This window comes from Myotis yumanensis, unplaced genomic scaffold (genome assembly GCF_028538775.1).
Source record: "Myotis yumanensis isolate MYYU_CA2020_CCGP unplaced genomic scaffold, mMyoYum1.0.hap1 SCAF_7, whole genome shotgun sequence".
NCBI lineage: Eukaryota > Metazoa > Chordata > Mammalia > Chiroptera > Vespertilionidae > Myotis > Myotis yumanensis.
In genome coordinates, this window is record NW_027223758.1 from 89,199,132 (window position 1) to 89,222,549 (window position 23,418).

The window sequence follows — 23,418 nt, forward strand, 5'->3', positions numbered from 1 at the left end:
AATAGGGTTGTTCACTAAACATTTGTTTAAATTTGCTCTATGAAGTTTCCCAATAGAATGTGGGGGGAAAAGTCCAGTGACACAAGATATGCCATTCAATTAATTTCAATAGCACTGCTTGATTTAAGGGCAATTCAACAGCAAAAAATGGCTGAGCACTGGCCACCTACAGAGCGTTGTTTAATGTACTGAGCTTCCAGGACGAATGCAGCTAATGCTCTTGGGTCAGAAAGCTCACAGTTTCGTCAGGGAGACTAAAGTGAAGTCAGACTGTCATGGCAACAAACATATGCCAGTCATTTTCGGAAAGAGTCTAATTTCAAGTACCTTTATTATTTTTAAATGTAAGGGATTCAGAGTAAATAACTCAATGTTATTTTGGTTGCTTAACGTAGTAACACTTTTTAGACAAATAACTTCACAAGTAGGGAAAAGGGTCTTTTGTCCAGTGCTGTCTTCCAGCGTTGCTTAGGGAAGCGTGTGCCGCGCTGTTGCTGCTCCCCTGGTGGTCCCGTGTCCTTGTTGACATAACATTTAACATTTACTTTACGGGCAGGAAAGAGGCACCGGTGCGTTACAAAATCAACTGAAAGCAGAGGAAAGAAGGAGAGGTTAATAGTTAACATGCACAGGGGTTGGAGTTATCTTCAATGTTTCCCCTCTCCCCTCCTTCAGAATTTCCCACCTGCTGCCCACCCCCCACTGCAGCCGGGGGGGGCGGCGGGAGGGCTCCTTCTGAAAACCTGGTCCTCAGGGGTCCTGCTGGGTCAGTGGGCTCCACTGACTAGACCAGTGATGGCGAACCTTTTGAGCTCGGCGTGTCAGCATTTTGAAAAACCCTAACTTAACTCTGGTGCCGTGTCACATATAGCAATTTTTTGATATTTGCAACCATAGTAAAACAAAGACTTATATTTTTGATACTTATTTTAAATATTTATTTTATTGATTTTTTACAGAGAGGAAGGGAGAGAGATAGAGAGTTAGAAACATCGATGACAGAGAAACATTGATCAGCTGCCTCCTGCACACCTCCTACTGGGAGGTGCCCGCAACCCAGGTACATGCCCTTGACCAGAATCAAACCTGAGACCTTTCAGTCTGCAGGTTGATGCTCTATCCACTGAGCCAAACTGGTTAGGGCTTGATACTTATTTTATATATTTAAATGCCATTTAACAAAGAAAAATCAACCAAAAAAAATGAGTTCGCATGTCACCTCTGACACGCGTGTCATAGGTTCGCCATCACTGGACTAGATTCTGCTCCCACAGTCTTAGCCTGTGGCCTGTACCCACCTCTTCACCCACACCCTATGCTGCGTCCAGTGCGTCATTTCCCAAATAGTGGTACCCCCACCTGTGTGAGGTCTCTGTCAGCTGATCCATGTTGACTTATTCATGTTCATGGAACGCCCTCCCCTCTAACACTGCTCGGGTCTCCCCAGCCCCCACCTCACATGGGAACCCATCTCCCAGTCAGCCTTGGTATTTTCTGTGTTTGATGGCTTGTGTGTTACAGGCTGTGTTGGTTTTAGATTCAAGTGTTTATCACGACCACTCCCACGGCAACCTAGGCCCCACGTTGGCAGAAAAAGCCAACATCTATTCTTAAAATCAGCCCACGCCAGGCTGTGTGCGTTCTTTGTAAGCCCATCGGCCGGGATCATTTCCTCCAAAGCACAGCACCGTGTATAGGAAAGGCTCAGGACGGGCTGCAGAAGGACGCTTGTGTGTTACCCCCAGAGGAGCCTACAGGTTTAGTAGACTTCCGTAAGGGGGCGCATTTCCCAGACAGTCCTGCAGCGCAGTACACTTATCTGGGAGAAGCAGTGAGCAAAAGTATTGGCCTTCGTGAGTTTCTCTTGCATATGAACTACTTTAAATTGCTTAATTCTCTCTTCTAGTTTAGATACTGGGGGACTTGCTATCTTTTGCTGCATGCATAATGCCATCTAGTGGCCAGAGAGCACATGACACTCATTTACCCAGTGCTCCTGAGGCTATGGATTTGGGGCGTGCATAGGGTTAGATACTGTGCTTCTGTGCTCCATCCCCCCTGTAGTATTGCGTGAATATAGTATTCATTTGAATGTTGCCTAGGAGGGGGGTCCTGGGCTCTCAGTCTGGCGACAGATGAGGAGGGGCAGTCAGCAAACACAGCGGCCACCTGTCACCAGGCGGATTAAGGCGCGCTAGGGTGTTGGCATGTCTTGCTTGAGGACAAGTTCTTCCTGACCTCGTGAGCATGGAGGTACTGGATGGTTATCTGCCTGGCTATAGGGAAAGGTGAGGTTTTTGTCTGTGCGATTTCTTTATGGGTTGCCTGTGATGCAGGTATCATTCTGGCTTGACGTTTATTCAATGATAGCATTGTTTTCTTTCTCATCTACCTTTGTGTAGTTTTTCTAAGTGGGCAGGAGATTTTGTTTTTGATTGTGTTTCCATAACCAGGGCAACCGGTCAAAAGAATAAACACAAAGAGGTATAGTTTAAAGGTCAGTAGGGGAGCCACTGGGGAACCCTAGCACACACCACACCCAAAGGAAGGCAGGAAAGAAGCAGAGAAATGAGGAACCGACGGGACCAAGAGGAAACAAACACCGAGAGAGCAGGCTTCAACTCACCCACACGAGTCACTGCTTTATGCAGACTGAAACCTTCCATTAAATGTCAGACATTGTTAAAATGGACAAGAAACACGGTAAAGGCATAGACAGGCTGAGGGTAAAAGGATCAAAGATACACTGTGCAAACACTAAGTACTAGAAGCAAGCTGGTGTGGCGATGTTAATGTTTAAGCAAAGTAGATTTCAATACAAAGAATATAACCAGAGCTAGACATTGCATAATGATAACAGGGTCCATTTTATTTGGGGCCCTAAATGTGCTTGTAGCTAATAAACAGGTGTAACAAGTTTCAAAGTATAGGGAGCAGAGGGAATTAAAAGGGAAGTGGGAGATTTTAACATCCCTCTTTAATAAAAAGGTAGACCAAAGAAAAATCAGTAACGAGACAGGATTGGAGCTACTAAAATAGTGAAACCAAGGAATTTGGTATGTTTAAAGAAGTAAGATTTAAAGATCTGGTAGTTGTTATCTGAACCCTCACTTCTGAGTGATACTTGATAAGCAGCATTTTCTTGTACACATTTGGATGTGGTGATGATTGAAATGTGTCTGTAGGTTCGAGAAATCAACCAGAACTCGCTCCCGTGTGCTGCCTGGGGTGGGAGCCCTGGGGTCACAGCAGTAGGACCCAGTCTTCATGCTTTAGGGTGTCTCAGCCATGTGGTAAAATACTTATTGATGTGACATTATAGCACAGGCAGAACCTTTGATCTTTCCCTGGTAAACTACACTAAGCCACGCAAACAGCCTCTCAACATTGGCCGAACGTCATGATTTCATCTCTCTGGGACAGGGGCGCAAGCTTCCTTCAGCCAACCCAGCAGGCTTCCCAATACCTTCCGGACCGAAAGCCCACGGCAGTTCTGTAGGAAGAGTTGGCAGACTTGGCAAATAGAAATGGAGTGCCCAGTCCCATCTGAATTTCACATAATAGATGATTCTTCACTAAGAGACATGCTTACAACTCAAAAACCATTGGCCCTGGCCGGGTAGTTTAGTTGGTTAGAGTGTTGTCCCAAGATGCCAAGGTTTCGGGTTTGATCTTTGGTTGGGGCACATGCAAGAATCAACCAATGGCCCTGACTGGTTTGGCTCAGTGGATAGAGTGTCATCTGGCGGATGGAAGGGTCCCGCGTTGCAGGCTTGATCCCCAGTAGGGGGCGTGCAGGAGGCAGCAGATCCACAGTTCTCTCTCATCATTGATGTTTCTATATCTCTCTCCCTTTCCCTTCCTCTGTGAAATCAATATAAACATGTATTAAAAAGAGAATCAACCAATGAATGTATAAGTGGGACAACAAATCAATGTGTTTGTCTTTCTCTCTCACAAAATGAATAAATAAGAGCAAACAACACTCCCCTCCCCCATTCATTGATCTGAAATTCAAATTTAACCGGGCCTTCTTGTGTTCTGTGCTACTTCGGAAGGGAAGGGAAATGTGCTCTTCCAAGGGGCTGCTGAGCCGGATGGAAGTTTAACCCTTTGCACTCCGCTGTCCCCTCTCAGGGGACATTGGAATTCTAGCATATCACTCGGATGTCCCCTCTCAGGGGACATTGCAGTTTATTAGTGATTACAGGGAATTGAGTTATTTCAACACAACTTTTTGAGACATGCATGTTTCCCTGAAGTTTTATCTTGAAATGGCACAAGAAATTAAATCAAAATATCGTAAAATTACTAAGATATATACAAGAAATGTCAGCGGGTTTTGTGTCGGATTAAACAATAAACTACATATTCCCGATGTGGGACAAAGAAAACGGGACTGCATTGTGTGTTCTAACAGGAAAACACCTGGTGGCAGGCGTCAAACCACTTATTACTGTAAAACATGCATTAATCAGCCTGCAATGCATATTGGGGAGTGTTACAAAACTTATCATACTGTACAAAATTATAAACAATAAAATATTGTTTTTTTTTGCAAATATACATTCCTCGATGTCACCCAATTCATATAAGTCCAATATCATTATAATACGTTACTTGGTTCCAAAATTATACTAAATAATACGAGGGTCTGTAAATGCACGTTTCCGCCGCAAAGTAGCGTCGAGTAGCTGGTAGCCAATGTCCAGAATGGTTCGGAGTGCAAAGGGTTAAAATGCCCAACAGGCACCTGCCTTCAGGGTGCCCCCTCCTCCTCTAACCTCCAGCGACATCCCTTGTCAGATATGCCGGAGCAATAAAAAGATATGGGCAAAGAGCTGCTCTAAAGGTCATTCTTTATTTAAATATTTTGATGATATGCATACAAATAGAGTCTCCCAAGGAACAAATGTAAAAACTAATACAGATCACCCTTTTGGGAACAGAGAAAGCCATTTAGAAAATGTGATTACGCTATACACATGCGACAGGCCAGGGTTCCCAAGCCTGGCCCTGGTGGGGGTGGTGGGCGGGAGTAGGGGGGAGTTTAAGACCAAGTTTTGTTTGTTCGAAGTAGTTAGGTCATGTTTACGTTCTACACAGTAGTGCTATTCCTGCCGCATACTTGACAAAATATAACTACTAACTCTATAATAATAAAAAGAAGCAACAATCCTAAGTAGAGAGTAAAAAATTTAGGTGAATGGAAGAATGACCTTCACCTTGGTCATGCACTTATGGTGTCAGAACATATTTGCCTTTTACTCATAGTCAGTGGGAGCAAAAAGTATCAGTCTTGTGCATAACACAATTCAATTCAACATTTCTATAAATGTGCTACAAAAATAATATTTTAAAGATTCATTCCTCTAAGCAAAATATCTTGAACAATCACAAAATTACATAGTATTTAAAATTTCTAAAAATGATTGTTTGTTGTGGAGAATATTTATATAAATTGTTACTGATATGAACATATACTTTGAAACCTGAAATGGATTTTTTTTTTTTCAAGGAGCAATAAAAATATAATCTATTTATTTGGTCAAAACACCCAAATCACTTTCCAAAAAAGGGCAAGGGTGTTACCCAAATTCATGTCAGTTACATATTTAATATGTAGTAAGTCATGACTGCCTAGTCAATAACTTTGAGACAGAATAAAATACTTCAAACTCATAATTCTATAAATTATAAGGTCTTTCAATGTTTTGAAAATTTAAAGAGAGTGGCTTGTAAAACCCACTTATGCCACAAATATTGATTTGGCACCCATGTTAGGCACTGAGGATAAATACCAGCTCCAAAACAGGCGTGGTTCTTTCTATACTGTACAGAGATAGCATTGTGGTGAATTTAGCTGTACAAAGTTAGAAGATAATAGAGCCTGAGGTTTTAGAAATAGTATATTATTACTATCAAAAGTAAAGTGATTTTATAGTTATGAATTTTCCCCTGGATAATTTCACTGAATTGGAAGTATTCAATATCTTCCTGATTACTGAGACAAAGGGGGAGGTATAATGCTATTTTTAAGGCCATACAACACACACACAATCATACAGTTATATGCACAGAAACATGTAATGTGTTCTTAGCATGTCAGTGCTCCAAAATTCAGTCCCCAACACAAACGTGAAGACCTCTAGCCTTAACTGGTCGCCCAGCCTGTGTGCACCTTTGGGAGAGTGAGTGTGGACAGTGTGGCAGGTGCAGGAAGGACGGGCTGTAGAAGAGGCTGTGCGGGGGCCGTGGCTTCCTGGCTCTGCTGTGTGCTGCTGACCTGGATGCTCTGTGTTAATTTGGTAAATTCCCAGAAGCTAGATTCCCTGTGGTTAACTTGCTTTGTGACTATTGTGTGGCCACAACTCACTAAATCCCAGAGCATTTCTGAGGGCCTCCTGGACGCTGAGCCGGCCAGGGCCGCTGTCTGTCAGTGAGGGAGACACTTTAACTTTGTGTACGTGCTTCTCGTCTGTGAGGCTCATGAAAGGCAGGTCCCCTGGAAACGGGAGACAGTTACTGCTGTTGACCTCTGGGAGACTGCAGGCATCTCAGGTGTAGGGGTGAGGGCTGCGTTGCGCTGACTGCTCAGGCATATGGGTGAGGGATGTGCTGTGCTGGCTGCCCAGGCATAGGGGTGAGGGCTGCTCAAGTGTAGGAGGGTGAGGGCTGCAGGTGCTGGCTGCTCAGGCGTAGGGGTGAGGGCTGCAGGTGCTGGCTGCTCAGGCGTAGGGGTGAGGGCTGCAGGTGCTGGCTGCTCAGGCGTAGGGGTGAGGGCTGCAGGTGCTGGCTGCTCAGGCGTAGGGGTGAGGGCTACAGGTGCTGGCTGCTCAGGCGTAGGGGTGAGGGCTGCTCAAGTGTAGGAGGGTGAGGGCTGCAGGTGCTGGCTGCTCAGGCGTAGGGGTGAGGGCTGCTCAAGTGTAGGAGGGTGAGGGCTGCAGGTGCTGGCTGCTCAGGCGTAGGGGTGAGGGCTGCTCAAGTGTAGGAGGGTGAGGGCTGCAGGTGCTGGCTGCTCAGGCGTAGGGGTGAGGGCTGCTCAAGTGTAGGAGGGTGAGGGCTGCAGGTGCTGGCTGCCCAGGCGTAGGGGTGAGGGCTGCAGGTGCTGGCTGCTCAGGCGTAGGGGTGAGGGCTGCTCAGGCGTAGGGGTGAGGGCTGCAGGTGTTGGCTGCTCAGGCATAGGGGTGAGGGCTGCAGGTGCTGGCTGCTCAGGCGTAGGAGTGCTGCACGGTGCTGTGCTTGGAGACCCTGGTGGACGCGGTGGTTACAGTGCAACCAGAATGACCAGACTCCTCGGAGCTGAAACTGGGCGGAGGGCCAGGGATTCCAGCTCCCGTAACCACAGTCCTTCTGGCCGTCATGGCCGTTTCAGAGGCCACTGGGGCGCTGGACTGCAGGGTGGAAGCGGGTGTCAGCACCCTCTCGGTCACAGTCACGCTCCGCCCGCCTGCTGCGCTGGCCTGGGCCCGAGCGGACTGCACGCCCGAGCTGGGGGCCAGGAAGCTCTCTCGCTCCCTCACCATCACGTAGTGTCCATCTGGCAGGTGGGCGGTGCCTTCCAGGGCCCCGGACAGGCCCCCGCTGGGCTGTATGAGCCTCTCCGTGACCGTGATGTTGCCTTCATTAGCATAGTGCTGATGAGCGTAGTGCTGATGAGCACAGCGCTGATCCCCCGCGGCAGAGGCTGGCGCGTACACCCGCTCCGTCACTATGAGGCCCTGAGGCTGTCGGGGACCCAGGACAATCGCGGGGGGCGGCCCAGTGCGGCCCGTGGCAAAGGACGTTTCTGTCACGATGACGTTTCCGGCTGCCAGTGGGTCAGGGAGCTGCGCGGCTACCTGCTGGCCCTGCTTAGAGGACACAACCCTCTCGGTGACTGTTTCCCGAGTTATTTCCTCGCCACTGGCTTCGCGCACAGATGTGGGAACTTGCACGCTCCCAGCCGAGGAGAAGGAGCTCTCTGAATGGACCCTCGTTTGCTCGGAGAGGGAGTGGGAAGCGGATTCTCTCACTGGTGCCGGCCTCTGCTCAACTTCCAGGCCCATCTCTATTTTTCGGCCCAAGCACACTTCAGCCAGGGTCCTGAATTTCAGTCCTAAGTCATCCAAGAAGTGGTCATCCAGCTCTCCTTCGATAAAACTGCAACAGCCAATGGAGCCGTGGAGGGACTCGGTGTCCTCCTGAGAATACAGCAGGAGGCAGTCTTTGCCTACGAGGCTGTCATCTTCCTCAGTGTAACAGGCAGCTTTCTAAAAAGGAAATAAAAACAGAGGCGCAGAGTCAGTGACACCACCTCATTTAAGGACAAGACTATATTCCTGCCCAAAATCCATAACTGGAGCGAATTGCAAGGAAACGTTAGGTACCCACACTGAAGGATGTCCGGCGACACATTGGCCTGTATTCTTAAAAAAAAATATCAGTATTGTGAGCCCAGTCGCCATGGCTCAGTGATTGAGTGTTGACCCACAAACCAGGAGGTCATGGTTCAATTCCCAGTCAGGGCACCTGCCAGGGTTGCGGGCTCGATCCCCAGTAGGGGGCATGCAGGAGGCAGCTGATCAATGATTCTTTCATCATTGATGTTTCTATCTCTCTATCCCTCCCCTTTCCTTTCTGAAATCAATAAAAAAATATATTAAAAATAAAAAAATATATTAAGAAAAAAAACCTGTGGGGTCATTGGTGATCACTACTTAAGTCAGCTGACGGACTGGTTCAATGGGTTGCATCTCTCTTCCCTCATTACCTGTCTGCAATCTCTTTCAAAAACGAAATAACAAAGTCCCATCCAGATCCAAGGCAATAACTAGCCTAATCATGTCACATTCACATAGACACAGCTTTTCTCCCAAACCTACACCCCAACCCTTACCTCAGTGAAATAGCTTCCTAGGAACTCCTCACTCATGGCAGCAGCAGCCGCGCGAGCTCCGGCCATGTCTCTGTAAATCCCTGTGGCCCTGGTGGTCCTGATGGTTTCGCCACCCTGGAGGGCTCCTGCTGTCCCTGTGACCTGGGTGGTGCCCCCGGAGAGGTGGCTCCTGTGTTCCTCCCACCGTCCGTCCACCTCGGACATGTCATGCTGCACTCTGGTGAAGGAAGCGGAGCTGCCTCCTTTCACGGTGGTCTCCTTGGCTGCCACGCCTCCCACTCCGCTGCCCACGGCCACGCTCTCTCTGTGATCCGCTGTCAGCAGCGATGGTACCACCTGTGAGGGCAAATGCAGTTGAGAACTGAGTTGGAGGGGTGAAGGGTCTGTCCGGGTGGTAGAATCTGAGCTAAGTGGGCACACAATAAGCTCTTTCCACAGAAACAAATTTGGAACAGTTTTGGGTTGAATAACTTTTCTTTGAGGCTTTTAAAGACCCCCCTTCTACCTTCCTGTTTTTTTAGATGATTATAATCCAAGGAGAAAACAAACGTTACTTAAATACTAGAGGACCGGTGCGCGAAATTCGTGCATGGGTAGGGTCCCTAGGCCTGGCCGGCGATCAGGGCCGATCGGGGCCTTCCAGCTACCGGCTGGGGCCTCCCTGCCCCAGCTGCCGGCTGCTGGCTGGGGTTTTCCTTTGTTCCATGCCACCCCCTGGTGGTCAGTGCATGTCATAGCGAGCGGTCGAACTCCCAAGGGGACACTTTGCATATTAGCCATATATATATATATACTAGAGGCCCGGTGCACAAAAATTTGTGCACTCGGGGGGGAAGGGGGGGTCCCTCAGCCCGGCCTGTGCCCTCTCGAAGTCTGGGACCCCTCGGGAGATAACGACCTGCTGGCTTAGGCCTGCTCCCGGGTGGCAGAGGGCAGGCCCAATTCCTAGGTGCAGCCCCTGGTCGGGCTCAGAGCAGGGCTGATTGGGGAGTTGGGGCGCCGCCCCCTGTCATGCACAGAGCAGGGCGGATTGGGAGGTTGCGATGCCACCCTCAGTCACGCTCAGGGTAGGGCTGATTGGGCGGTTGGGGCACCGCCCCCTGTCACACTTAAGGCAGGGTCGATGGGGAGGTTGTGGTGCCACCCCCTGTCACGCACAGAGCAGGGCCAATCAGGAGGTTGGGGCGCTGCCCCCTGTCACTCACAGAGCAGGGCCAATCAGGGGGTTGGGGCACTGCCCCCCCCTCGCCCCCCCCGTCATGCACAGAGCAGGGCCCATCAGGGGGTTGGGGAACTCCCCCCTGTCACGCACAGAGTAGGGCCAATAGGGGAGTTGGGGCACCGCCCCCTGTCACGCACAGAGCAGGGCGGATCAGGGGGTTGGGGCACCGCCCTCTATCACACACAGAGCAGGGCGGATCAGGGGGTTTGGGCACCACCACTGTCACACTCAGGGCAGGGCCGATGGGGAGGTTATGGCTCTACCCTGTCACACACAGAGCAGGGCCCGTGGAGCGGGGGGGGGGGGCGGGGTGGGTTTGGGCGCCGCACCCTGTCACACACAGAGCAGGGCCGATCAGGAGGTTGGGGCTCCACCCCCTGTCACACACAGAGCCGCAGGGCGATCAGGGGGTTTGGGCGCTGCCCCCTGTCACGCTGATCCGGTGCCAGGAGACCTCTCGGCTCCGCTGATCCCGGTGCTGGGAGGCATATTACCCTTTTACTATATAGGATAGAGGCCTGGGGGCCAGCTGGTTTGCCCTGAAGGGTGTCCTGGATCAGGGTGGGGGTCCCCACTGGGGTGCCTGGCCAGCCTGGATGAGGGGCTGAGGGCTGTTTGCATCTGGTCACACACCCTTCAGGGTGGGGGTCCCCACTGGGGTGCCTGGCCAGTCTGGATGAGGGGATGATGGCTGTTTGCAGCTGGTCACACACCCTTCAGGGTGGGGGTCCCCACTGGGGTGCCTGGCCAGCCTGGGTGAGGGGATGATGGCTGTTTGCAGCTGGTCACACACCCTTCAGGGTGGGGGTCCCCACTGGGGTGCCTGGCCAGTCTGGGTGAGGGGCTGAGGGCTGCTTTCAGGCTGGCAGTTTTGGCTGCTTTCAGGCTGGCGGGAAGCTCCCAACCACTCCTTTTTTTCTTTTTTTTTTTTCTTCTGGGCCAGCTTTAGCTCTGGCTCTAGCTCTGAGGCTTCCGCTGCTGGTTTGTTTGCAGTTCTATAATCGAAACAATGTATAACTTCAGCTCTGAGATCCCAGCCGGCTATATTTGTTAGAATGTTTCAAACTGCCAGCTCAGAGGCCCGCAAGTGAGGCGGGGAACGTTGGAGTCTGCAGTCACTGGAGCAAGGAAGCCTCCCTGCTCGCTTCAGTGCATGGCTGCCGGCCGCCATCTTGGCTGACAGTTAATTTGCATAAGGATACGCTGATTAGCCAATCAGAAGGGTAGTGGTCGTACGCCAATTACCATGTTTCTCTTTTATTAGTGTAGATATATATATATATATATATGGTCATGGCTCATTTACTCTATTGGCACCAATTGCATTCCAACTTTCCTCTAGAGCAGTGATGGCGAACCTATGACACGTGTGTCAGAGGTGACACACGAACTCATTTTTTTGGTTGATTTTTCTTTGTTAAATGGCATTTAAATATACAAAATAAATATCAAAAATATAAGTCTTTGTTTACTATGGTTGCAAATATGAAAAAATTTCTATATGTGACACGGCACCAGAGTTAAGTTAGGGTTTTTCAAAATGCTGACACGCCGAGCTCAAAAGGTTTGCCATCACTGCTCTAGAGTTTAAAGCCTTCTTTATGATGATAGAACCATTATTTTTTGTCTAGCTGGACACATGGTCATCGCAAATACAGATTCTATTTTTAAGCCTCCAATGTTGGTAGAAGTGCCACCACTAAGGCTGGTGAATGGGATTGGCAGATGTGGAGGATGTGTCTTTTAGGAATGTTTTTCAGGGGCGGGTCTTCACCTTTCTCCTGTCTGCTTTTGGGAATGTGGGGACAGAAGTTAGTGTCTGGAGCATGAAGACAGCAGGGGATGGAACTCATCTGTGGAGGGACGATAAGGAAAAAGGAGCCGGCCGCCATATGGGATCACCATGTTGGTCCTGGACCGCCCACGTGTACACTTCAGCCACTGTTGTTCTGAGTTCTCGGATACCTGATGCTAAATCATATCCTATTAGACATGAAGCTCACGTGAAGACTCAGTGAAGAGAAACAGGAGATGCTATTAAGTAGGTAGAAGAGGGGGTTTCGTAATCTTTTACAACTGTAATGGGTGTTGGGCTTACCTCTGCCAACCTGTGTACTGAGGAAATGAAAATGCAGGAACATCTGGTTGTGAAAAACTGCCCATTTAGTATTGGCAATAAGAAATATTTTCATCCTAAATCTCTACACACTCTTGTTCTCTCTAACCTTTGTTCTACATTCCCCGTGTCACGACCTGACCCTTTTTCTACATTCTCTGTAACCCAGGACATGCCACAGTACAGCAAAGCCACCTCAACTCTGCCCTGGCAACGAACACAAAATACGTCTAATTTAAAGGCATGCGAATGAAATCTGTAAGGACCACGTTACTCTCTCATGACCTAACATGTTAGAAACACTTCCCAAGGGCCCTTAAAATCAGAAAAGAAGACGAGGTCCATGCTTATCCCATGATCTGACCTTGTCTTCAGGTGGTGCCCCTTCGTTATTCCAAGCGTGCAGCATCTCCACGGTGCCAGGAATGGGGGCGAAGCCTTTGGCGCCTTCTCCACAGTGCCACATCAGCAGTAAAAGTGGTACAACTGGACAGAAACAAAATTAAGCACAAAAAACGTTAGTCCCAATTTAATTTTAAATGTGTCATATAATTTTGGAATTTGCATATATCATTTCCTGGAATTCAGTCTTCACTTATTTACAACCCTATTTTTTTCTTTTTCTTTTCTTCACCCTGATCCAACCTTGCCAAGCTTGTCGTGGGAGAGGCACACCAAAGTCTGCAGGCAGGATGTGGGGTCCTACAGATTCAGGGGCCTTGTCTGTCAGGAAGAGGCTGTGTCTGGTTACTGAGTGGAACACCAAGACTGAATACAATAGTATCTAAATCATCAAAACCAACTTAAAGACTTCAATTTTTTAAAACCATTTTCATCCTTTATTTTTATATATTTATTTTTATTTTTATTAAATCCTCACTTGAGGATATTTTTCCATTGATTTTTTTAGAGAGAGTGGAAGAGAGAGGGAAAGACAGAGAAACATCGATGTGAGAGAAACACATGCACTGGTTGCCTTCTGCACATGCCCTGACTAGGGCCTGGGCCAGGGAGGATCCTGCAACAGAGGTATATGCCCTTGACTGGAATCGAACCCAGGACCCTTTGGTCCTCAGGCCAACGCTCTATCTACTGAGCTAAACTGTTTAGGCCACTTTCATTTCTAATATGAGAATATCTACTATCCAAAAAAATATATGTGTTAAAAAAAATCAAAAGCGTCTAAGGGTAGAAACATTTTAACATGCTCAAATATTCGAGCACATTGGAATTTTTATAATACTTCACCACTTCCTCCTAGAGTAGAGGTGGGCAAAAGGCAGACTCACTGAGGTTCAAATCTACCTTTGAGTTACTTGAGTACTTCTTTCTAAAACGATTCTTCATTAAAACCCCTTAGGATAGATCAAATACTCAGTACAATTTCAGAGCTCCCCCCTTAAATCTCATTCTACCTCCAGGAGGAAGTGAAGGCCAATGCTGGCCTCTCCATCAAGGTGGTTAAGACTTTAACTACACCTGTGCACAGTCCACCGGAATTGGGTGTTACTGCCACTCCCATTAGGCAGCTTCCAATGATGAAAAGACGACTCCCTAGTCATTTCTTATATTAACAGTTGGCAGCACAGTCACTGTAGCTACTGTGAGCAATAAAAAGATTGAAACCAGCCAGGGGCAGTTCAACATTTGTGCAAATTCAGCAAATATTTGTCAAAGGTGTACTAGGTGCCAAGTGCCACAGTAGGCCCCGGGGAATGTGAGTGAGAAGGCAGTGCAGGGGCTCCCCAGCTCGGGGACCTCCCTACCAGCCTGGGGAACTGAGGGAAGTCACTTACTGGTGTGTGTGTGTATCATAAAGCAGAGACGATGGTATGAAAGCACACTGTACACTGTTGAGTGGTGAGCACTCAATCGCACACCTACTGATGGCTTCGCTAAGCTCTCCCTGTCACTGAAATGGCGGGGCTGCCTCAGAAACGGCCCTCTGCCCACATTCAGTGGTCAAGGGCAGTGGTCTTCCACGTGACCCCAGACTGCAGCCCTTTGTTCTCTCATGAAAGGAACCCTGAGGTCTTGGAGGACATGCAAGGCAGGCAGGACGGGTCCTCACTGTTGGGAAGCACAGAAGTCTCAGTGCTGTGGGCCCCGCTGAAGGGCAAGCCACGCAGAGGGTCGGGGAGGTGGGCTCTGACCAGTTGAATGTGCAAAGCAAAGATGAATGAGAATAAGATGAGCTTGTGAAATAGCCTTGTATCCATAATGCAAATTCAGGCACCCAGTCTTGTCTGAGTGCCTCCTGTGGGCAAGGCCCTGTCCTAGGCACTGGGCAGCGAAGAAGAGACCAGGGCCTTGCCTCACAGAGCTGCCCAAACGGGGACACCACATACTCGAAGTCAGTCAGAGAAAGGCAGATGCCACCGGATTTCACTCACATGTGGAATCTAAAGAACAACACAAATAAAAACAAAACAAAACAGAAACAGACTCACAGACACAGAGACCAGACTGCGGATTCCCAGAGGGGAGGGAGGTTGGGGGACTGGGTGCAAAAGGTGAAGGGATTAAGAAGTACAACTTGGTAGTTACAAAGCGGTCAGTGATATACAGTGCAGCACAGGGAATACGGCCAATAATATTGTAATAACTATGTATGGTGCCAGGCGGGCACTGGAAATATCAGGGGGAACGCATAGTAAAGTATATGACTGTCTAACTATTATGCTGTGCACCTGAAGCTACTACAAAATAATACTGAATGTAAACTATAATTCAAACATTAAAAAAAAAAGTTTGTTTTTCTTAAATGGGGACCCCAGCCTTGTCTATGTTAAAAGGTTGCTGAAGACCACGCATGGTAGCCTTGGTGATTTAAATCCGAAAATGATACATTTTTATATAACCAAGTTCTGAGGCGTGCTCTAATAACCTTTGGTGAATTCACCAATGATCAATCCTTGTTTCCCTCCTCACCCTCAGTGTTCAGTGGTGAGGATAACTGTAAAGGAACCCACGACTACTGTGTAACAACTCCAGTAAAGCCCTTAATGACCGAAGGAGCCAAACACAGTACTCACGCAGCAAGAGCAGAAGGGCTAAGATGATCAGCGCGATGGCGGCCGGCCCCAGGCCCACGGAGCCGCCGTGCAGCGCTTCCACGCAGCCGCTGCCATCCAGGCACTTGCACACCGTGAGCTTCAGGATCTGCTTTTCCGAGCAGCTGAAGCCCTGACTGTCTGAAATCAGGAGCTGGATGTCGCTTCTCCCGGGCTTTCGCTCGCGTTGCTGCAGCAGCACGCTGGTACCTGTGGGGGAAGAGGCAAGAGGGAATGAAATGAGTGATTACGGAGAAGGGCAAGAGTGAGTTATGGAAACATTTTATTTTTAAAGTAAGTTTTTATTGATTTTAGGGAGAGAGAAAAGGAGAGAGACAGAAACATCGGTGAGAGAGAAACATCAACATTGATTGGCTGCCTCCTGCCTCCCCCTGCTGGGGATTGAGCCGGCAGCCGGGCATGTGCCCTTGACCGGGAATGAAACTGGCTCTTGGTGCATGGGTTGATGCTCAACCACTGAGCCACACTGTCTGAGGTAGAAACAGTTTTTCGTGGCCAATAACATTTAGCACCAGTTAGAAGCTTCATCCTTTCTTCATGGCTCTTTTTTTTTTCCTTTTGGGGGGAGGGAAGGTGAAACTATCCACTTTTGGAGACACCCCAGAGGTGGGCTGGCATGTTGGTATGAAAAGGGTTTGGTCTAATTTCTTGCTTAGTCCAGACACTCCAAATACGTGGGTGAAGAGCAAAGGATAGGAGTGAGACATGCTTTACTTTTATGATGATTAGTCTTAACAAGTGTGTGTGGTTTGCCAAATACTATAAACTATTTTATGTACTGGGAATACAGTGACACACAAGTGGTGAGTTAAATGGTACTTCTATTGAATGACCTTTATTTTATCATTTCATGAAAAATTGTTATCCAGGCAATTTCAAACAGACAACAGAGAGAAGAGCTTAATTAACCCATGGTGCCTGTCACCAGCTTTAACATTACTGAAAGCCTTGTAAAGTGATTGTGAAGAGTTGTTAAGCTTTAAATGTTTAATAATAGATCTGTAAATTAAGAAAAGCTTGGGTATGATATTTGAAACTTTAGAAAACGAACACTAATTGTTTAGGAAAAAAGTCTTGTGGTTGGGTCTTTGTACATTCAAAACCACCTGAAGGGCACCCGGAGGCTCACATCAAGAAGGCGGACTTACCTTCTAAGAGAGCTATGTCCAGGATGTGGCCATAAGCATAAGGCTGTCTGGCATGGAGGGTCACAGAGACCCTCCTTAATGGGTGTCCATCACTCACCTGCTTCGTGACCTTGAACAAGCTACTTAACTTTAGTTAAATCAAGGTTTCCTCAGCTAGAATGAAGGAATAGTGTTACGGAGAAAGGATCAAATGAGATCATGTGTCTGAAGGGCCGGCAGAGTGCCTGGCACATGATAAGTGATCAATAAACGTTACTTTTTGCTTAGACGGGCAAGATGCTCCTCAGCTTGTGAGACACAGGCACATCTTCAAGAGCAATTTAGAGAACGCCCAGCTATTAGGACACTAGGTAATTTTTCTTCTCTCCCTCTTCTGTTGTTCCAAATGGGATATTGGATTCGAGCCAGACAAAGGACACTATGCCCAAGGTTCAAAACCTCATTTTATAGCCCCTTTGAAAATTGTGTTGGAAATCCTATATAGTAAAAGGGTAATATGCAGATTGTCCCCTCCACCGGGAGTTTGACCTAAGTTCAACCAGGGGGTAGGGTCGCCCACCAATCGTCCACGTCCCCTCCCCCTGATCGCCTGATAGGGGCGGGCCGCCTGGACCCCACCTGTGCACGAATTTGTGCACTGGGTCTCTAGTATAATTTATAAAAGAAACCCAGCCTCTAGTATAAAGGTTTTCGATTTGTCTTAATATTTTGACGTGTCAGCCAGTGACTTGGCTTACTTTCTTTGTGTACGATTTTCCATTCCTCTGCTATGCCAGCTGGTTTGTCAATGATGACGAAAGTGAAAGGGTCACTGTTTGGGTACCCATCCAGGTCCCTCGCGGTCACGTTCACATACTGCACGTCGTCACAGACATTCAGCACTGGGTCCACCAGGGTGGGGCAGTTGTCATTGATGTCTTCCACCGTGATCACAACAGTGCCAGTGATGGTTTTTCTAGGAGAATCTTAAAGAAAGGGAAGAAAAAAATATGTATATTCTGATTCTACTGCTGATGACAAGCATAGTTTGAATTTTCTTGCCATTTTCATAAGAAGTTCCTAACAAATTAGGACACTTCCTATCCTAGATATTTTTCATAGTTAGATTACGTAATATCTTTTAATCCATGAAATAAGTAGAAATGTGAAAATTTCTCTACTGGAGAGATTTGGTTTTTCTATAAGATCAAAAGAAAGGTTTGTGATGTTGGAAAATAACATCAAACCATATATAACCAAGAAAAATATTTGTAAATAACTTACCTTCTGAGATAGCTAAAATCTTTACAGTGTATGTACCATTTTGGACATATCTGGATTCAAAATCGGGAAATTTTACAAGTTTAATCTCAGATGTGACAGAATCCACAGAGACCCAGTTGTCTATGTCTTCCAATTTGGTATATCTGTTTAAAACAAACAAAATTAATTTTGAATTCTGGATAAACTGTGCCTCTGTAATATTTACAACTTTTTCAAGTTTAACTTTTGCTTCACTGTATATGTTCTTGTTACAGGCATTAATTTGAAATGCTTTTAATTTCCTGAAACCATCCTAAAAGCTCCTCTCTTTACTGCATACAACACTTACTTTAGAACCTTCCTTGTTCCTGTAACTCAAGACATACACACAAGGGCGGCCATCCTTTGTCTGCTCGGCGGAGGTTCACAAGTCTGTCTCTAGCTCTCAGTCTACTCTCCCTGAAGTTTGGGGTAAACCTTTGGAGAATGATGTAGTTACCCAACGAGACCTGGCGGAGAAAAGTGGTCTCACATTCTATTGTTTATTGGCATAATATTGTTTATTATCAATATTTTAAAAGACCAATTTTAAAAATGGAAGTACTTTAACATTTTGGAATATTGTTGATCGCTAAGAGTAATAAGGCTTCTTTCAGTGAGAAATGGTTCAAAGTGAAAGTAATGCTGATGAAGTGATTTCTGGGTTTCTTCCCTCAAAGCCAGGAGAATTAGTGTGGAAGGAGGTAACTTTGAGAAAGGCAAGTAGAACTTTCATATTATGTCTTCAGAAATGTATGTAATTTAATACCATTGCGTTTACAAATAACTGAATCCAAACATAAGCCAATGAGTATTTGGTTCAGTTAACCAGATTTATAATTTATTTTCTGTTAAGTGGCTGTTTGCTAATTTAGAGCAATACTTGTTTACATTGCTATTTAAAAAATTCCAATTATATACTTTAACTGAAATTTCTGCTTTTTAATATTTCTACCAGTAAGGGATGATACATTTGGATTTTCACAAGTATTTCTGAATTTCATGTCTAGAATTTTAAAGCCTGGACTTAACTGATGTCAATGGTTTCCCACATTCATAGTTATAATAATACAGGCAGAGTCTTAGTAAGAAGGATCACATTTCCCATGTATGTGATCGCAGTTACGGAATTTTCTCTCTTCTCTACGGTAGAAATTATAGACACCATTCAATGTAGAATGGCGGCTCACATGTTATGCCAAATATCGATAAACAGTGGATGCATGTGAATAATCAGTAAAACAGTAAATTATGACAAAGTTAACGAAGTAATTCTTCTGTGCCTGTCAGCATTTCTAAATAGCAACCACTAATTAGTTAGGGAGACGTTAGAAAATTATTTAATTTAGTTGTGCGTCCCATTCCTTATCTGTACAATAGTAGGTCTGAATCGACCTTTAAGCTTTCTCATACTGAAGTTCTGTCATTGCATGCTAGAGAATGAAAGAAAATCCTTTTGAGAAATAAGGAACATGGTTCATTATTTTTTTCCAGGCAGAACATATATTTTGATATATTTATCACCCTTAATAAAAATAGCAGCCAAAGTTAAATAGGTGGGAAATATAAGTTTCAATAAATAGCCCAGTATTATTGCAGGATAATGAACTAGAACCTGTAAGCCCCTCAGTGGGCAGCAGTGAGAAATGGTCAGAGAGAGCATGCATCCTCAGGGCTGGGGATCCCCGTAGGGACGGCCTCGTTAAGGTTGGAGCTGTGGAAATAAAGACTAGACCACAAAACTCCCAAGAAGCAGGGCGGTTCCTGCAGGTATGGTGGGCAACACCGGGTCACCAAGATATTGCAGAAAACACAGCGGAGGCTGTTTGTGAATATTATTTTGGGAAAAGGCAATTTGCTACTCTTGGACGATGAATTCTATTAGGAGTCACCAAGCCCGGCTAGTGTGGCTCAGTAGTTCAGCATCGACCTATGAACCAGGAGGTCATAGATTAATCCCCGTTAGAGCACATGCCAAGGTTGCGGGTTCAATCCCCAGTGTGGGGCGTGCAGGAGGCAGCCGATCAATGATTCTCTCTCATCATTGATGTTTGTGTGTCTCTCTCTCCTTCTCCCTTCCTCTCTGAAATCAATAAAAATATATTTTTAAAAAAAGAAGTCACCCAAAGGAAAGAGACTGTTGCAGGGCATTCAGCATTCTTGTTGTGGTTGACCACGCACGTCGACACACTGTTTTACAAAGTGCTGGCACCCAAGAATGCTAAGATAACCCACACGCAAGGACAGCGAGGCAACCGAACCACCCCAGCTGACCGCAGGACCGGCTGTGCGTCTGGGTGGCAGGCGGGCTTCTTTAAATTTGACCCAAGTGACTCTAACTGGGCTCCGTAAGTAACCATCTGTAGATTCGTCCTCTGGTGGCATGGACCTGCGATCTAAGATGTACCTTTACTCTGAACATTTACCCATCATGCACACCTAAGGTGTCGCTCTAAGGGGGCACAGCCCAGTCCCTTCCGCAGGCACAGTGGTGCCATCTAGTGGGCTCTCAATCCAAGTATCCGAGTAAAAGCCACCATGACCGAGACCAAGGTTCCTCCATCCCTGCACCAAACAGCATGGTTTCAATGAAGAGTCATTTCCAGGATTGATGTGCAAATGGTACTGGTTTCTCCACATTAAAATACATGCGGCAACTATTTCTTTTAACCAACCTGGTAGCAAGTGGAATTTGCAATACAATTTGTGACTTCCTGTGCTGTTTTCCAGCCTTGCTAGCCAGAACTGAGGCAGGGACCCCGCCTCTGCCTCACACTTGGGGTGGAGGGAGCGGGCCAGGGGAAATGTCTCCCTGCCTCTCAGCGGCAGGGACAACTCTGGAAAGTTAATCTAGAGCCCGTTGGGGAATTAGAATGCTGGGTGGGAAGAAATGAACGGTTCGCCTTTCATTGCGATTTTGTCAAAAACAGGCATTGAGAGTAATTTACAACGAGCAACTCTACTCGTCACTATCTCTTACTTTACATGGGCTACTTTTCCAGTGTCTTCGTCAAAAGCTTCAAATTTCCCAATAACTTGGCTCAGGCTTGTTTTTTCCATGCTCTCGCTGGTGCGAATGGAGATGGTGCTGCTTCGGAAATGAATGCCTTCCTTCACATTTTTCACGTTGACTTTGATGGGGATGGGTGTCGGCTTATATTGACTCTTCACTGACTTGTGGAAAGGGGCTTTATTAGTGACAATAACGCTGAAGTCAAGATGCTTTATTTCTTCATAATCTAATTCCTAGAAAGGCAATACCAAAGGGAACTGTTCAAAAGAGAGAACTAGAACACACTCAGAACACACACACACACACCCACGTGTGATTTTAATGTTGCATAGGACCATTTAACACAGCAGCTCTGAGTATTCCAACTCATACTGATATCATGCAGTTAAAAATCTGCCAATGTGGATATTCGTAACTGTGAAGGATGATTATGAAACATCCCCAATTAATTTTTTTAAAGGTCAATGTCATTTAAAAAATATATTTATTCTGAACAATTTGAAATGATTTCTTTTCCTAAGGAAGTTAATGGGCATTCAATATCAGTTAATATTTTTTAAACTGGTTCCATTGGTTTGTTCTGGGGAAAGGGCTACAGACATAGTACTTACCTTAATAAGGATCACGATTCCTTCATTAGTTTGATTATCAGTTTCTATGCGGAAATAACCCCTTTCATTTCCTGATGCAAATGTAAAGTTTGCTAACCAATTATCCGAGCCTCTCTCATCTGCGTCCAGCACTTTTATGCGCATCACTTCTACATTGACTCGGTTTTCTTCAACTGTCCCTTCATACTGCAAATCAGGAGCACAGGATTTTCATGTTAATGCCACACACACACACACACACACACACACACGTCATACATTTTTAGGTGAAACTAAGGTATGAATATGTGGACACATTGGTTATGAAATAATAGTTACCCTTTGACTCTCCACCACGGGTATATTGTCATTGACATCCAAAATACGGATCTGAACTTGAGCTTGCTTGACAGGCTTATCTGTTACTTCTCCTTTGCCATCTCTGGCTTCCACTGTCAGAGTGTAGCTGCTGCGTACCTGCAGGGCAATGCAAATACCCCTGGGGTGAACATCAAGCCTCCAAACCTGTCTTCCTGGTTTTATTCACTTCACCATCAAGAAAATGCACCACAGTGCAATTTACTCATAAGTAAGTTTCCTGATCTGCTATTATTCGTGTGAAGATGTTTATTTGCTGTCCGCGGTTTTCCAGAAGGGGCAGAGAAGCCTGGAGGAGTTGCTGGTAGTTATTTTCTTAAAGATGTCCTTGGTGATATTAGTCAATTTCTTAAATCTGTCATTGGTGATATTGTTAGGAGATGAGTCTCTCCTTAAACCAGTTTGTGCACAAGAGTGCTGTTCAAAGTGGCTTTTGCTCTATCTTGGCAGTGATGGCCAGAATACAGGGATCGGTTCTTTCTACCCTACACTTCATTTTCAGCTAATAGTTAAGGCAGAAAGACCCAGTCGCCAGGAAAACCTGGCCAGTGAAGGCAAAATGTGGTGACCTTGACCTTTGTCCGGACATCCCGAGAGATCTGATTCTTAGAGAAGGTGCCCTAGAGAACGGCATCTCAGATGTTCACCTCAAATGAACCCTGCTCTTCCCCACGGCCCCACAGCGCCTCCACCCGAGTGGCGGGTGGAGGTTACAGGGTGGGCAGCCAGCACCGTGCAGGGCGGCTGTGCGGGGCAGAACTTCTCAGTGACAGGAGGACGGCAGAGGCCGCGCCCGGCTCTAGTGCTGGCTCTGTCCCTTACTAGCTGTGCTGGATACACTCGCTTCCTCTGACCCCCAGTGTCCTCCTGTGTAAAAGCGGTGGATAATAAGTGGATCTGCCTCACTGGGTTTCTAGGTGGATTAAATGGGTTCATCTACGTAAAAGGTGTGGGATGCACCTGGCATATGTAAATGCCCGATAAGGAAGATTATGGGCTAAACTTGCCATACTTCAGGGACAGCAGCTTATTAAAAAGTCACACTACTTCAAAATAATACTTTTCCACTCTAATTTTATTGAAGGCATAGAGTAGAGGTTTAAGAGTAATAAAATTCTTGAATTCTACCAAGATCTCAGTAGGAACACTGGGCACAACCCTGTCCCTCTCTGGGCAGAGTGAAACATCCTCCCAAGAGATACAAAACGTACCGACTGCACTTGGGTGATGATTTATGGTTCTTAGGATCATCACCATTTTACTCATGCACACTGTTAAAATCTTCTAGATCCCTTTTTTCTTCTAAAAATTTTCCTTTCACTTAGAAATAAAAATGTGAAATGTTTGAGAGAACAGCCTTTCTAGGACGCCTACTCAAATTTTCTTCCAATTTGGGATTCACAATAATTCTTCCCTTTACAAATAGTTCTATAATGGGGCTGCCACTTGCCTTCCCAGGCATATCTCTGAGCAGTAGAGGAGACCTCTAGTGTTTCATTACAGAACTGCAAATGAAGGAAGCTCTCCAGCAAACAGAACCCTGGCTGGAGAGGCCCCAGACAGTGTTGTCCTTGACAATTTTAAATTTTCTAGCAGCCACATTCAAAGAAGTAAAAAAACCCAGCCCTGATGTTAACATTAAAATTATATTTTATCTAACCTATGGTATCCCAAATATTATTTCAAAATGTAATCAACAAAAAATTATTAAGATGGCA

At 46.3% G+C, this 23,418-nt stretch overlaps 1 protein-coding gene across 2 annotated transcripts in view; it reads right to left on the reverse strand.

Moving 5' to 3' along the window:
• Positions 1-334: 334 nt before the first annotated feature.
• DSG2 (desmoglein 2) overlaps positions 335-23,418 on the reverse strand; it is a 43,760-nt gene continuing 20,676 nt past the window's right edge. Inside the window, exons 7-16 of one of the 2 annotated variants that reach the window (XM_070421227.1) lie at positions 21,662-21,799; positions 21,344-21,529; positions 20,700-20,965; positions 17,702-17,844; positions 17,176-17,403; positions 15,252-15,479; positions 12,581-12,702; positions 8,879-9,214; positions 7,524-8,252; positions 335-586 (exon numbers count right to left, since the gene is read on the reverse strand). In XM_070421227.1, the coding sequence (XP_070277328.1) occupies positions 575-586; positions 7,524-8,252; positions 8,879-9,214; positions 12,581-12,702; positions 15,252-15,479; positions 17,176-17,403; positions 17,702-17,844; positions 20,700-20,965; positions 21,344-21,529; positions 21,662-21,799 (2,388 nt within the window). In that variant the 3' untranslated portion in view covers positions 335-574. Of the gene's footprint in view, positions 587-4,842; positions 8,253-8,878; positions 9,215-12,580; positions 12,703-15,251; positions 15,480-17,175; positions 17,404-17,701; positions 17,845-20,699; positions 20,966-21,343; positions 21,530-21,661; positions 21,800-23,418 lie in introns of those variants that run through there. The other variant, XM_070421226.1, reaches the window with a different exon arrangement.